Here is a 17125-nt window from a genome sequence, read left to right as displayed (position 1 = left end):
GTGTGAGTGTGTGTGTGTGTGTGTGTGTGTGTGTGTGGGTGTGTGTGGTCTCTCAAGACAGACTGTTGCCGCTGTTTTCCCGAATATTTGACGATGGGAGACTGACAGACTATGGTGATCAGAGAGAGAGACTATGGTTATCAGTGTGCGAGGCTACACAGTCTGAGAGGGGGAGATAAGGAGCGAGCGATGAGGCTCCAATGGACGGATGAATAGATTAAAATGAGGGAGGGGAGGGGCACGGCAATGTGAAAGAAAAGGGGACAACAGGTGTGTGTTCACTTCAGAAAAATATCAGAATGATGTTTGACTCTTTCTTTGTCTGTCTGTCTGTCTGTGTCTCTTTACCCCTCAGTATTTGTTTGATGAAGATGATGAGTTGAGGAAAAAGAAGCCGAGACGAAAGCTCACCTCCAACGCTGCCATTACCAGGGTAAAAAACCTCTCTCTCTCTCTCTCTCATGTCTTCTCTGAGATGGTGACATTACCAGACAATGGGAATACGTCGCTCTGTCCATCCACCACTTTAGTCCCAAAATGTATACACCTCCCTCCCTCTCTATCCATCCCTCTCTCTCTCTCTCTCTCTCTCTCTCTCTCTCTATCTCTCTTTATCCCTCCCTCTCTCTCCCTGTCTCCATCCTCTCTCTCCATCTCTCCATCCCTCTCTCTCTCTCTCTCTCTATCCCTCCCTCTCTCTCCCTATCCCTCCCTCTCTCTCCCTGTCTCCATCCTTCTATCTCTCCATCCCTCTCTCCCTATCCCTCCCTGTCTCCATCCCTCTCTCTCCATCTCTCCCTCCCCCCCACTCCCTCTCTCCATCCTTCTCTCTCTCCATCCCTCTCTCCCTCCAGAGTTGTTCATTTAGCAGTAAAAGTGTTTTCTTGTTGTGTAATTTTCCACAAAAAAAACCATGGTGACAATTTATCCTCAAACCACCCTCTCAGATGTGTGTGTGCGTGTGTGTGTGTGTGTGTGTGTGTGTGTGTGTGTGTGTGTGTGTGTGTGTGTGTGTGCGTGCACGCGCAGGAGTCAGTTATTAATGGTGTTCCCCTGTGGAGGTCCTAGTGGGGTTGTCACTGCTCTTCAACAACTCACACACGCACATACGCACGCACGCACGCACGCACACGTATACGCTCCAGGCATACAGTAGTACAGATGCACCGACGGTTCAAAATGTCATCTCTGCCACTGCAGGTGTAATGACGTCTCTGTCACACGCACATACTGTATACTAGTCCAGTCCTGGTCTTTAGAGCTATGCATGGTCGGGCCCCAGGTCATCTCTCAAGATCACATTCTGTCAGCAAGGCCGTTCAGAATGTGTATATACTGTTGACTTGATAGTGGGAATGAAAACACAGGCACACCACAGGAAGTGGAGGGCTGAGGGCGGGCCAAACAGGCCAACATCCTGTTATACACATTCTAGTGAGGCCTGCCCCCAGAGGCAAATTCAAATGAAACAAACAGGAGAGAGAGCTGTTTTTTCTTTTTTTTGCCGATGGGTTCCCAGATTGGGCCCCAGGTTACCTGATTGACCTGGTGCCACGTTATATGTGCCTAGAAATGCCCATGGGTCTGCAGAACAGGGTCTGTTAGACCGCACCCTCCTCCAAACTAAAACCCAAAGGTGATAAATCACTTCAGGCTGTAGCAGCCAAACTCTGGATTGCTCTTCCACTTTAGCTCTGAGATTTATTGCACCCTCTGTGGACATTTTTAAGAACTGCCTTAAAATGTTTGTCTTTGAACAAGCATTAAATGCTTGTTCAAAGAGGAACATCTTGCAGACCATCACCGTGGGCTCACAAATCACAGGACTGTGATAGTACATATTTTTAAAGTCGTTGTGCACACACGCACGCACATACAGTACGTATGTGTGTTTCAAAAGTTCACGCTCACACGTGCGAAGCGACGCAATTCATGTCTAATAAGGCAGCAGATGTAGCCTCATACACGTGTGTGCGCGCGCACACACACACACACACACACACACACACACACACACACACACACACACACGCGCGCACACACACGCACACTCTTGAGTCTGAAGAGTAGGCCATGAACTCAGACTCGCCTAATTTCCAGCTGTCAAATGAGGACATACTCTACTGTACCTGCTCCTGTAGAATGTCACATGATGAACACCACATTCACTCCACAAAAAGGACAATTATTCGAAAGAAAAATACATTTTTCAAACGCAAATGCAAACGAATAGCAGATGTACAAGCTGAGCTATTTTTACATGTGCATTGTCCGCAAACACAACATTTCAGAATAAAACATCTTGGATGAGAAGATCCTCATGTTGTGTTCTCACGAAACAATAAATTATTTTTAATATACTGTATATAGTTTTATTTCTTTATTCCTCTTTCCTTGGAGTAAAAGTATAATATTTTGATCTGAGATGTATAGTGGAGTACAAGTAAAAGTAGTAGGAAATTGGAAATACTCAAGTCAAGTATACAAATACCCCAACATGTTACTCAAGTGCAGTACTTAAGTAAATGTAAAAGTTACTTTTACACCACTGCTAATCAGATTGCCCCCCCCCCCCCAACCCACCCCCTGCACTGCATTTCCTCTAAAACTAACAAGAAAAACAAGCCTGGCTTCTCTATGTGGGCGCAGCCCCACTCACAGTTAGTCAGCCACATTAATTCAGTGGTTTGAATACCCAGAAGTTTGTGCCATTCTCTTCTGGCTGTGTGTCGTGATTGAGGTGGGCCAAGGAGGCGTCCAGAAATAGCACACCACATCTACGGAACATCTGTCATAGATCCTATTGATGTAATCTCACCCCACCCACCCACCCGATCCCTGTGGACTCCCCCAGAGTTAGTGTCCAAGTGTCCTTGAGCAAGACTCGTCTGAACCCCTAATTGCTCCCGATGTGCAGGTTGGTGCCTTGCATGGTTGCCTCCGGCCATCATCGGTGTATGTATGAATGTGTGCGTGAATGGGGTGAATGTAATGCGCAATCCATGTAAATCCATGTACATAAATGCACCATTTACCATTTTTACATCACGGTTTTACAAGTGAAAAGGTGGGTGAACTTGTTTTTGTGCATAGTTCTAATATAAAGTCTCGCCGGCCTTGATTTCTTAATCTTTATCGGCGCACGCACGCAGGCACAGTCGCACACGCACACTCCATCTTGCACAAGGCAAGGTAATCGGTGGATCTTGTATAGATAATGGTACCAGCAGATGAAGTCCATCACATTGACGGGTCAATACGGGAAGCGTGGCTTCCTGACGTTGTACCTAATAACTACCTCCTCTCTCTCGGCTCGCTGATGTGTGGCCAGCGTGACAGTTAATAACGTCCTGGCTGTGTCTCCCATGTCTTTGTTCAAGTCTCTCTGCCTCTCCTTTCTGTATCTGCACTGCGTTCTTCTCTCGCTCTGTCTCAATCTTTTTACCTCTCTCTCACACACACGCACACACAAACACACTCACTCACTCACTCACTCACACACACACACACACTCACACACTCACACACACACACACACACACACACACACACAAACACACTCACTCACTCACTCACTCACTCACTCACTCACACACACACACACACACACACACACACACACACACACACACACACACACACGTTTTTGTTTTTATTTTATTTATTTAGTTTTTTTGTTTCCTAGTGTAATGTGCTTCACTGTCTTCCTGTATTTGTTTTCTATGTTTAGTGTGCGGACTGCAGATGTAAACTAAATCCGGTGTATATTTACGTTGCATTCGTATGTAATTCATATGTAATCTCCTTCAGCGCCACGTTTAGCCGCTGTATATTTACCCCTTTTGGTGCATGAATTATGTTATACCGGTACTTTAGCTATTGGAAAATAGCAGATCTACAAGTTAGCGGCACTTGGTGCCGCGCTATGAGCTATTTTTCGCGATACATGGTCCAAGCATTTCCGAAAACGTTGAGAACCCCTGCTTTAAAGATTGGGTGGCGTGACCCCCAAAGAAAAAAGACACGATCATCAGCTACTATGATTATACTAGGAGGAAGATTTGGAGGACAAAAGTGTACAGAAAGTGTTAAAAATATGTTTTATGTGGCCACAACCACCAGTTAATTAAGTATACCTGGTTTTCACATTAGCAGACAGTGGCCTTGTGGTTAGAGTGTCCGCCCTGAAACTGGGAGGTTGGGGTTCGATCCCCGGCCGGGTCATACCAAAGACTGTAAAAATGGGACCCAATGCCTCCCTGCTTGGCACTCAGCATCAAAGGGTTGGATTGGGGGGGTCAAATCTACTAATCAAATGATTCCCGAGCGTGGCACGGCTGCAGCTCACCGCTCCTTGGCTGCGGCTCACTGCTCCAAGAGATGGGTCAAATGCAGAGATTTTCACTGCGGTAACGTGTGTGACAAATCGTATGACTTTGACTTTGACTAGCACCACCCACCTGAACTTAAGCCTCGCCACAGCTGTTGTATGATAATGTGGGAGGGGTAGGGTTATGATGTCACTAAAATGGTGTTATTTCGATTGGGCCTTTTGACTCAAAGGCTTTAATCTTTCAGGAAGAATCCAAAAATACACAGACATATTTGATTATTATAACCACACCTGGGGGTCTATTAGAGTAACTAGAATTTCGGCCCCCTTCGGGGGCCTCATCCCAGTGTCGTTGCAGCGCAATATGGGAAGAAAGAAATTGCCGGAGTTGACAGACTCCACTTCATGTTTCAGCAGTGTTTTTAAACTCAGTAGTGTGCCCTGCACACAGCGCACACTCGCAATTGCAGCTGGAGGGCGACGCGACACACACACGCCAACACACACACACACAGAGCGATGTGTGGATAAATCACTGAGATTTGGGAAATGTGTTCTGAATGGGCCTGAATATATGTGTGTAGGCTGCAACAATGATTTCATAAAGTGTAGTTTAGTTTGAACAGGCAACTAATGTAGTGATAGATTAATTGAATGGGCCTGAATAGATAGATAGATAGATTTCTTTATTTTTGTGTCATGCACCAAAGGCGCCCAGCCCACATGGGCTTACAGGACACACCATATCATTGCATTCAATATTGCATTGTGTACAATAAACAGATATGTTTTGTTGATATTCCCTTTTTTTTTTTACACAAACAAAAGATTCCACTTCATGTTTCAGCTGTGTTTTTAAACTCAGTAGTGTGCCCTGCACACAGTGCACACTCGCAATTGCAGCTGGAGGGCGACGCGACACACACACACACACACACACATACTCGTATAACTTACCTCCTTAGGACCAAGCATTATTTTAGTATTATTGCTTACCTCGTTAGGACCACACTTTCTAGACATAGTAGAAACATATAAACTACACTCCTGAATGTGGAAAAAAATCTATTTTAATACAATCACCTCAGATTTAAAGAAAGGCAAACTATAAATTACCAAATTTTTACCCTACTTGTTAGGACCGTCTCCAAACAAAAGAACGAAAGCTAAAAACGTATCCAAACAGTGTAGCTCTAATAACAATGGATGCTCTTTTCTTTTTCAATCATCTGAAATGGCCAGCAGTAGGCTATTGTACAACATGGCCCCTGGCAGCAGTAAGCTGGGCTGCACAACGAGTGGCCCTCAGGGGACTCTGGCAGTAGCAAGCTGGGATTGTACAACACGGCCCCCTGGGTGTTGCACTCTGAATGTAAACAGCTGATCTACAAGGCATGTCAACTATAACGTCATTGATATACCAAAAAGAGGGATGCAAGGTTGTCAAATAATGGCAGTCGCAGATATGTAGGTCAGTGCAATATATACTCTGGTCCGAATGGTCTAATCCCCATTTGGTCCATTTGTGTCAGGGTATTTGATGACATAACTTTCAACTGAATTACAATGATTGAAACTGAGCTACAGTATCTGCATGGAAATTAATTGTGGGGCTGTGTCATCCATAGAGCATTCATTCTCAATTATATTTCCAATAACCTTAGTTGCCGTAAGCTGCACTGATTTAACGGAGCATGCAGCTGCAAATCAATACTTGCTTATAAGTAAAATGTTTTTGCGGAATATGTGCTTCACTCTGAGAACATGGAAGGAGGTAGGGCCCGCACACCATTCTTTTGGTAAAGAATTACTTTATTGAATCGACTCTGAGAACAACGACTCTGAGAACAACGACTCTGAGAACAACTCCAAACAGAAAGGCCCTTTCACCAGGAATTGAACCCAGGACCTTCTAGCTGTGAGGCGACAGCTAGAAGAGCTAGCTGTGAGACGGAGAGAGCGACAGAGAGAGAGGCACAGAGAAAGAGAAAAAAGACAGAGACACAAAGAGAAAAGTCTACATCCTCTGCTCTGAAGCGATTCTGTTGTAAACAAAGAATTTCACTGCTTTCCAGTCCCTTTCAGATAGTGATTTAGGCGACGCAGCGATGCACTTCTCACAATCCTGCTTTCCAGGTGTCCTCCCCATTCGGATGAACTCCATCAAAGAGCTTTCAACTGCTTTCACCTCCTCCGTTGACCACTTTCTTTTAGGCTGTTTGGTACCTTAACAATGGGATTGCAATATTTAATATGCAAGAAAATATATGTCGAAAATTGTTAAACATTAAAGTATACAGTACATTCATTGCAAGACTCTTTCCAACAAGATGCCCCACGGTAAGTTATGTCTGCCTGGTTATCAAACAATTGGACTTATCCGCAGCTAAAACCCCATAATTTACTTCTTAATTTATATGGGCTATAACCCCATCATTTACATCTGTGCACTACTGACTTACCAAGTGTTGTACAATAATTCAATGCATGATATTCTAGTATACTCTGACATTAATACTGCACATTTTAGCCTTATTATTTACACTGTTGTATCAATAAAGTATTTCTGCTTCTGATGTGATCTGTCTGAATTTCCTGCCTTCCCACCATTAGGGATATGTTGACCACAGAAAATAGCTTGGGTTTGAGCTGAGACAGCCGGTGTGGGTGCAATATGTAGTACATCTTAACTGACATTAAGCCGGTGGGCATAGCTCTGGTCAGTCTATCTCCCTGTCACAGCCTCAGCTTAAATCTACTTGTGGTTTTACGGCGGTTGGCAATCATATTTTGGTGCATTACCGCCAACTTCTGACCCTGAATGGAATCAGACTAACAAAATCTTTGTGCCCACATATCTCACCTTTTGAACTCTTGGCGCGTGGAGGCCGAAGAGGTAACGGTTGTAACCTCGGTCCGCTCCCCTGGACTGGATTCACAGCTTGCACCCTCTGTCTCTTCATTGACTGTCCTCCTGGAAAAACAGAAAACACAATTATATAGCCTATAAGTAACAAAGAATTAAAGGAAGAGTTACTGTGATCAAACACACTGTACCAATCTTTCTAATTATACACTAACCATTTCCGGGTGGATCCTCACACTCAGACTGGCTGGAGTTGGAATCTTCCATGACTTTAGATGAACCTGCAAGACGGCAAAGAAAATAAAGTTGGCGTCACTGATATGGAGTTTTATGTTGCCTAACCTCAGACAGTGTTGTCTAGCCTCAGACATCACTCTGACTCATATGGAGTTCCCGCAAGCTCACCTTTTGAACTCTTGGCGCGTGGAGGCCGCTGATGTAACGGTTCTAACCTTGGTCCGCTCCCCTGGACTGGATTCACAGCTTGCACCCTCTGTCTCTTCATTGACTGTCCTCCTGGAAAAACAGAAAACACAATTATATAGCCTACAAGTAACAAAGAATTAAAGGAAGAGTTAGTGTGATCAAACACACTGTACCAATCTTTCTAATATACACTAACCATTTCCGGGTGGGTCCTCACACTCAGACTGGCTGGAGTTGGAATCTTCCATGACTTTAGATGAACCTGCAAGACGGCAAAGAAAATAAAGTTGGCGTCACTGATATGGAGTTTTATGTTGCCTAACCTCAGACAGTGTTGTGTAGCCTCAGACATCACTCTGACTCATATGGAGTTCCCGCAAGCTCACCTTTTGAACTCTTGGCGCGTGGAGGCCGCTGATGTAACGGTTCTAACCTTGGTCCGCTCCCCTGGACTGGATTCACAGCTTGCACCCTCTGTCTCTTCATTGACTGTCCTCCTGGAAAAACAGAAAACACAATTATATAGCCTATAAGTAACAAAGAATTAAAGGAAGAGTTACTGTGATCAAACACACTGTACCAATCTTTCTAATATACACTAACCATTTCCGGGTGGGTCCTCACACTCAGACTGGCTGGAGTTGGAATCTTCCATGACTTTAGATGAACCTGCAAGACGGCAAAGAAAATAAAGTTGGCGTCACTGATATGGAGTTTTATGTTGCCTAACCTCAGACAGTGTTGTGTAGCCTCAGACATCACTCTGACTCATATGGAGTTCCCGCAAGCTCACCTTTTGAACTCTTGGCGCGTGGAGGCCGCTGATGTAACGGTTCTAACCTTGGTCCGCTCCCCTGGACTGGATTCACAGCTTGCACCCTCTGTCTCTTCATTGACTGTCCTTCTGGAAAAACAGAAAACACAATTATATAGCCTATAAGTAACAAAGAATTAAAGGAAGAGTTACTGTGATCAAACACACTGTACCATATCTTTCTAATATAAACTAACCATTTCCGGGTGGATCCTCATCAGAGTCCGACTCTGTAATTGCAGGATCTGCAGGACAGCAAAGAAAATTAAGTTGGCATCCAATTTAATAAGTGCAAGTTTAAATTATACAGGCAACACACAACTTTTCCCTTACAACTCATAATTTATTACCATCAGGGGAGATATTGATCTGGTCCAGACTTTTCCCCTTGAACTCTGCCAGTCTGCCTTGTTCACATGCCATCAGTAACTTGCTTATTTTTGCCAACTGTAAAGTCCCTTCAGAAAGGCGGTAAAACTTCCTGTGTACCCTGATGTCGTGTCCCAAGAAGTCTGCCAAAAGATCTTGTTCGGTGTCATGTAGATTCAGGACTCTAGACAGAGTAGCCACTTGTTTTCTCATGCTTGTGGAGGTCAGAGCTTTCTGTTTTTCGGCCCCACACTCTTTAGCTAACTCACGAATGCAGTCAGACCCCCTGAATCTTGTGTCATACTCTGGTCTGGCAAATAAGAAGCGATTTCCATCCACCACTCCACATGAACTCCTCTCCTTCACTAGCAGATCCAGAGATTTCACCATTGCTGGAGTAAGGATGACAGGCACTTTCCTTCCACGCTTCCCTCGAATTTCCACACGTTCAAAATGATGGCAGAGCTTTTTTTCCACCTCTGACAGTGCTAGCTCAATATCTTCATTAATTTTGGACATGTCCCTGGAAACATATGTTTGCAATAGCATGTTAGAGACCTCGCCTTCTCTTCTTCTATTGAAGGTGATAATCTGTGCCAGAGTCACTTTAGCAAGATTGCTCCAAATTCCTTTTCTTTCACTCTTGGTTTTGTTTTCCACAGCCAACTCATCATAGTACATTTTCTGCTTGTCACTCATGTGCATGTGAATTTTCTTTACATCTTCTGCTAATGGAAGGATCTTGGGTTTGTTCCATGTATTCTCTTCTCTGCTGCGGTATGCCGCAGCAGAGATGAGCTCATTCCACTTAAGACTGTACAGGCTTCTGAATCCTTGGACACACTTCTTCAAATTATCATTCTGTGACGAAAGGGCTTCAGCCTCTAAGACATCAGCTACTCTCTGGATGTATATTCCTAGCTTTGGGGCTAGTGTGGGTTTCCCAAACCGGTTTGTCTCTTCTACATACAAAGCTGTTTCTTTGACAGCAAGGATGAAGTGACGAAAATTTTGTGGACAGATATAATCCTTAATCTCTTTTACCGGGGTCACCTTCCTCCCGTTGATCAGCAGATTCCCCAGTGCTCGCATAATCCCCCTAACATTATCAGGTTGTGAGGCAGTCTCACGCTGCTTGTTAAACATTTTTTCACCAACCTTCAGAATATATGCGTCTTCTTTGACAGCACGGGAAATGTCATCCTGCTTCATTTTATTAACAAGCGTCCATAGCTTCCTGCTCACATCTTTAGTAACTGGTTGAGCACCAGCGCAGAGAACCTGGATTCTTGTCTTTACAGACATTGTATTGCGAACCTTATTGGCAAGTGTGCAGCGTTGTGCATGCTTCCACATGAACTTGCGTTTTAAATAACCACCGCACGCAAAACAATGTGTATAGTCATGAAAATTACTCTTCGCATCGCTCTGTTGTTTGCAAGGAACCAGTGTCCCCTTGCCTTCTTTGAGAGTTGCAATGTTGTTTGCCTGATTTCCTTTTCTTCTAAGCAGATCCAGTTGAACCCTTCTTTCCTTCGACTTCTTTGGAAACATTATTGCACTTGCAACTTCCACTTCTTCTTTATGCCGTCGTTCAAGATGTCTTGCAATTTTTGCTTGTGGTTCGCTGCAGTAAAGGCAATAATTTTTCTTTTGGTGGTATTTTTTTTCCCCATGTACTTTGACGACCTCACTGACAGTCATAGAATCGCTCTTTTCTTCTGAAGCAATTCGACATCTGCTGTAGCTCTTCACAATTTTCTTTTTTTTGATTGGTGACAATGATTCCTCTTTGTTGCTAGAGGAGTCTGTCTTCCTAGCCTGCTTGTTACCGCCATTGAAGTCACTTTTTTTTTCAAGAGTTGGTTCTGACTCTGCTTCACTAGAAGATTCCTCCGACGCCCTTGGCTTGTAACTGTAGTCACTGTTATTGCAGCTACTTTCAGAGTCCTCCACTATGTCTTCGTCCACCTACAAAAGAAACACATATGTTTGTTACAGCAGTTACATAATTAAAGAAGCAGAAACCTTAACAACTTTAAAAAATCTTTCGGATCTTTTGAAGTGGGGATGTAGATGAAGCTCATCCATAGTCAATGTACTTACTAACGACAGTATAAGGTGCACCGCCAGTTTGGAGAGGCAGGCAACTGGACAGGGATGGAGTCTGATTTATTGTTTTTTTGTTGGACAAGCAAGTTCAGTAAGAGATGCCATTACATCCACTGAAGCCTTCCTCAGAAGCATCATCTGACAGCTGTCAACGTGTTGTTTCCCAGCTGATCTTCAGTGGAAGCCGAAACGTAATAACATCTCTTACTAAACTTGCCCGTCCGACAAAAATATACCAAGTGACAGGCGCTTTTTCCATTACACAGTACCAGCTTTACTCTACTCCATTGTATTGCTTTTCCATTTGTACTTGGTACATTTTTACTACCTGTTCTCCTGGGGTTCAAACCGGTACTAGGGGGTACTATAGCTTGACGTGAAAACACTGCAGAGGACTGATTGCTCGATCCAGCATGAGTTGGACGGCGTTAACTCTCGGATCAGAGAGTCAATGTTTACAAAAGTTCCCCATGTGTACACAGAGCTGAAAAATAGCATATACACACGTACACGTTTGTGTGTTTATTAATTTTGACCTCTGCTGCTGTATAACTACTGACTACCTACTAACTACTACTGCGGACGAGCAAAGCTTATAGTATAGATAAGTAACTCGCACAACCACACTTCAAGAAATCGGAACTATCCCTTAAAAAGTCCTTTTTATATGTTACAGAAAAAAACTCACTTATTTTCCCTATCGGCCATGAACGATTTCTGAGTCAAATGCAAATAATGACTGTGTACATGCCACACAAACGTAATAATAAGAGGCTTATTGCAACTGTAGGTCGCAAATTACTATCAAAACTTTTAAATCTCGTCCGTCCGTCCGTCCCTCTGTATGTTACAACACTGATGTCAATATGATGTCATGGACATCTTGAATTCTATGAGATCCAAAGACTGAAATCAATCGCGGCGACCAAGAATCCATGTGATTGACGGTAACTGAGGTCAAGCATTCAGTACCTTGTGCGCTACGCTGCGTCCTCTGCTGCGAGTCCTAGACCAGGAACGTGGGCGGCTCTTGGCACTGGTTCTCTCCTCACTCGGAGTACTAGACCTGGACAATGACCTAGACCGTGAGCGGCCACTGCAGCCCTGCTCCCTGTACAATTGACAATATAGGCATTAAAGCAGACACTCTTAATGCAGAGCGACTTACAACAGGCATACAGACAGTATCGGTGAAACAAATTCATGGCTTACATTTGATGTATAGCGCAATCACCCCGCCCCCAAAGGCTCTGTGCACTTTACAGAAATGGTAGGTTATCGTGTAGGAAAATCGCAGATTCACACATTTGAGCGATAATAATCGTATGGCTCTACGTACCCGTACCGGTAGCTGTCTCCAGGGCTGCGGCTCCAACTATGTGGGCGGCTACCCGTACCGGTAGCTGTCTCCAGGGCTGCGGCTCCGGCTATGTGGGCACTGGTTCTCTCCTCGCTCAGTCCCCTAAACCAGGACATTGACCTAGACCGTGAGCGGCCACGGCAGCCCTGCTCCCTGTACAATTGACAATGTAAGCATTAAAGCAGACACTCTTAATTAAGGAAATGTCTAGAGGTAGGTTAAAAACACTAACCCTAACCCTAGTGCAGTGGTTCTAAACCTGTGGCTAAATTATTTTGGGGGGGTACCCAGAAGTTTAGCTTAATGTTAACATTGTGTTCTAACTGAACAGTAAACAGAAAAACATACAGCACACAACAGTAAACAGAAAAACATACAGCACAAGTGTATACAGGGTCATCTGCACATTTCTAAAGTGACAAATGAAGGACTTTTAAGACCTTTTTAGTATCTCTGTTCAAACATTGAACAAATTGTCAAATATTAGGGGCAGAAAGTGAAAAAAGATTGAGTCAAACTAAATGTAACGCCAACTCCTACAATTCCAAGTGCTTGTCAGGGTGGGGGGTCCCCAGTTGAAATATGATTCTTTTGGGGGTCGTGGCCTGAAAAAGTTGAGAACCCACTGCCCTAGTGGAATAACAACTATAGAAGTTGCCAACTGATGCTTACCTGTCTTTGCTGGGACTGCATCTCCTAGGACCACCCTTGTGGCTCGTGGACCCCTTCAGTGGACCCTTTCTGTTAAGACAGGTTATAACGTTATCGGTGAAAATCGCAGATTCACACATTTGAGCGATAATAATCGTGTGGCTCTACGTACCGGTTGCTGTCTCCAGGGCTGGAGCTGCATCTTAGAGAGCGCCGGCGGGTCAGGCTATGTGGGCGGCTCTTGGCACTGGTTCTCTCCTCACTCGTAGTACTAGACCTGGACAATGACCTAGACCGTGAGCGGCCACTGCAGCCCTGCTCCCTGTACAATTGACAATATGCCGTATGCATTAAAGCAGACACTCTTAATGCAGAGCGACTTACAACAGGCATACAATTACATATGGTAATTAAGGAAATGTGTAGAGGTATGTTAAAAACACTGACCCTAGGCCTAGTGGATTAACAACTATAAAAAGTGCAAACTAATGCTTACCTGTCTTTGCTGGGACTGCGTCTCCTAGGACCACCCTTGTGGCTCGTGGACCCCTTCAGTGGACCCTTTCTGTTAAGACAGGTTATAACGTTATCTGTGAAAATGAGCGGCCACTGCAGCCCTGCTCCCTGTACAATTGACAATATATGCATTAAAGCAGACACTCTTAATGCAGAGCGACTTACAACAGGCATACAATTACATATGGTAATTAAGGAAATGTCTAGAGGTAGGTTATAAAAAAACTCAACCCTCAGCCTAGTTCAAGAAAGCAGCGGTCTGTACTGTCACTCTACTCTTGCATAATCATATCTATGCTATAGGTCGGATGCTGGAGGATTATAAGATAAACAGCTTATACAAGTTTCACTTAGATTTTATGTATAGTGCAATCACCCCCCCAACTCCCTCAAGGACGCCTCAGAGTCCCTGGACTTTGAGAAAAATGTGGACACAGAAAACTTTATCCAGGGGTTCTAGAGAGTTACTACAGGGGCCACTAAATCTTTGTGTGATAGGAACTTATTTTTCACTAGCGTCCCTCCCTATTCTGAGGGGAAAAATTGACATACATATAGAACAGATCTAAAAGCTCACATCGCCTCGCGCTGTGAGGCGTCGGGTCAGCACTACTACAAGGACAGGTGTGTGTGTGTACCTGTTCTGTAGGTGGCGAGGGGGGGCGGAGCCAGGCGGCCCGTCGGTCCGCTTGCTCCCTCCTCCACTCCTCCCTCCTCCAGGAGATGCAGATCTCTGCACAGAAAACAAACGCAAACTGTTGACAGGGCTCACCAACATTCGTACGTGGACAGATGTGTCTGTGGCAAGACTTGGCCTTGTCCGTGGCACAATAATAAAAATCAAGACTTTTTCTCCCAAATCTTTTAGAGCCAAGACTGATGCATCGTGAGCGTTTTGAGCTTGTAGATCAGCTATTTACACTTTTTTTTTATTGTTCACATTTTAGTCTAGTTTTATTCATTGACAATAATTACTAACAGTAACAGTGCTTAAACATACTTTCTTGAAAAAAAGAAAAGCAGTGGTTCTCAAACTTTTTCATGTCAAGGACCCCCCAATTGACCCTTATTAGCCCGCGGCCCCCATATAAAAGATATGCCAGGGACCCCCATAAGAGAACATTTTTACAGCTCTAGCAGGGATTGATTCTCAACCATTTTAATTTCAAGGACCCCCAGTTTGACATGCATTAAGCTACGGACCCCCATTTAATGGCATTTCTATCTCTGGGACCCCAATTTATATTGTAAGATCAATGTTAATGTAACTGAGGGTCCATTTGGTTCCATTTGTACACTCTCAGAGTTACAGACCCATAAGGGTCCATTTGGTTCTTAACTATTCATTTAGCTGTGGACCCCCTGTTTGCTCAGTCACAAACAAATTAATTACAAACATCTATGCTTCATACAAGTGGCCAAATATGCACTCATGTTTACATAAAGTTATTCAGTAACACTCGTTTTTGTATTTCATGATATGACATTTCTTATTTCACTGTTTAAAAAACGGTTAGCATGTTAGCTAGCTGTTAGCTGTTCTGTGTAGCCTGTGTTACATGAGAATTCACTGACATGGAGTACTGTATGTTGTGTCTGAACAGGAGATGACCAGATGTGCATGTGTCTGAGCTGTGGTTGTGTGTCCCAATTGTGCTTTCTCAGGTAGGCTATGTGTAGCTGTGAACTATTGTTGTTGCTTTTGCATTTATTTCAGTAGGTGGCAATATATGTCAAATATGAAGTCATGAAGAGTTCTTGGAAGCAAAATAATACTGCACAGTTAGCATTAGTTGACATGTGAAAGGAAAGATATCCTAATAAAATCTTACCTGTTCCATTTTTCTCTGCAATCTTGCAAGAACCTCCGCAGATTTGTAAAATGAAGCAGCCTTCATGTTGTCGATGCATGTGATAGAATGACTGGCTCTAATCCACCAGCTGAAAGCACCAAGCAATCAACTCAACAGAGTGGGCGGGGTAGTATGGGCTGGATGCAGAGTCAACCTGTTGAGTGTGTGTGGACTGATGTGTTACCCTCCCCCATGGGTCTTCTTAGGACCAGCAACCAGATCCTCCCAAAAGCCATTTACAAATTTCTACTGAGACAGCTATTGAAATTTAACTCTGCCCCGTGGGTCTCGTGCCCGGGTGGGGGTCCGCGGGGGTCCGCGGGGGTCCCCAGCGTATCTCAGCTGTCTCTGGTCCGTTTTGAACGGGAAGCATCTCGTTGCGACCGGGCCGCCCTCGGGGACTCTGCCCCGTGGGTCTCGTGCCCGGGTGGGGGTCCGCGGGGGTCCGCGGGGGTCCCCAGCGTATCTCAGCTGTCTCTGGTCCGTTTTGAACGGGGAGCATCTCGTTGCGACCGGGCCGCCCTCGGGGACTCTGCCCCGTGGGTCTCGTGCCCGGGTGGGGGTCCGCGGGGGTCCGCGGGGGTCCCCAGCGTATCTCAGCTGTCTCTGGTCCATTTTGAACGGGGGGCATCTCGTTGCGACCGGGCCGCCCTCGGGGACTCGGCCCCGTGGGTCTCGTGCCCGGGTGGGGGTCCGCGGGGGTCCCCGGCGTATCTCAGCCGTCTCTGGTCCGTTTCGGACAGGGGGAATCTCGTTGCGACCAGGCCACCCTCAGGGACTCGGCCCCGTGGGTAAACAATCACCACCCCTCACACTGACTGTTGAGCTGCAGTGAACCATTTGATTGGCCAATGGATATGTATCTTACTATGTATTACTTGGCTATTGTTCACAATTGCATCGAATACAAAAAATTAAATAAAAAAAGCTGACGGAGTGATACACTAAGACAGTAAGGTTCCACTTCATTCATTTAGTGGCAGGAAACACATTTCTCTGTGTCAGTGAGTGAGTAAAATAAATAAATAAGTCTGCATTCCTCAACACAACGACGTTATTATGGTTGACTATAAAGGATCACATTATATGCTACCCCTGAAAGAACGTATCAAAAGGTAGGAATGTGATTTTTGGAAGCTACTTGGCTCCAGGCAAACAGTGCTAATTATTTAGCAACAGGGGCCTGTGACAGATCACAGGACACCAGTCTGAGTGTCATGTACCTATACAGTATATTATACAGGAGAATTGATAACCTTGCATTTACCTGCATTTGTTATATGTTGCTATTGTAGGAATGAGGAGGGCCTATTTGTGCACTCTGAGTTACATATGCAGTGTGAGATTTTAAAGTTCTAACTGGAGAACTGACATGGGTGTGGTGATGTTTGTCTGTAGTATGAAGGTAGGCTACAGAACCGAGGCACAAGCAGGTGGGATTCTGAAGTGGCTGCATTGATAGAGGGTCCGGGGACAGATAATGAGCAAAGTGAATGACAGGGAGATTTTGCAACCCTATTTCCCATGCGTGCCATTTCTCCAACAAGCTATACGTTTTAATGAAGTTATCCCATCCTCTTTCCTGGTTCCATAGATCCTGCACTATGATCTTTGCACGAGATGTGAAAGGAGTCATACAGCCCAGAGGATCATAATGGCTTGACACTATTTTTTTAAAATGTTCCTCATTGTAGGCTGATGGTAAATAATGTACTTGTTCTTATAACTCAGTATGTCAGTAGAGCAGTTCCGTTCGAGGCCTAATGTTAGCTCCTTGGGGTCTCCTCCATTCTCTGATAGCCACGGTTCACTTTTCGGATCTGGT

The 17125-nt window shown here is 44.7% G+C and overlaps 1 protein-coding gene across 2 annotated transcripts in view; it reads left to right on the top strand.

Moving 5' to 3' along the window:
• Nucleotides 1-17125, top strand: part of pacs1 (phosphofurin acidic cluster sorting protein 1) — a 106599-nt gene that overhangs the window by 53793 nt on the left and 35681 nt on the right. For both annotated transcript variants that reach the window (XM_080792654.1, XM_080792655.1), the window contains one exon: nt 356-433. In XM_080792654.1, the coding sequence (XP_080648780.1) occupies nt 356-433 (78 nt within the window). The remainder of the gene's footprint in view (nt 1-355; nt 434-17125) is intronic.

Source organism: Protomyctophum bolini (genome assembly GCF_963924005.1).
Source record: "Protomyctophum bolini genome assembly, chromosome: 20".
In the NCBI taxonomy this organism is placed as follows: Eukaryota; Metazoa; Chordata; class Actinopteri; order Myctophiformes; family Myctophidae; genus Protomyctophum; species Protomyctophum bolini.
The sequence above is the reverse complement of the archived record's forward strand: the minus strand, read 5'-3'. Positions and strand labels throughout refer to the sequence as shown.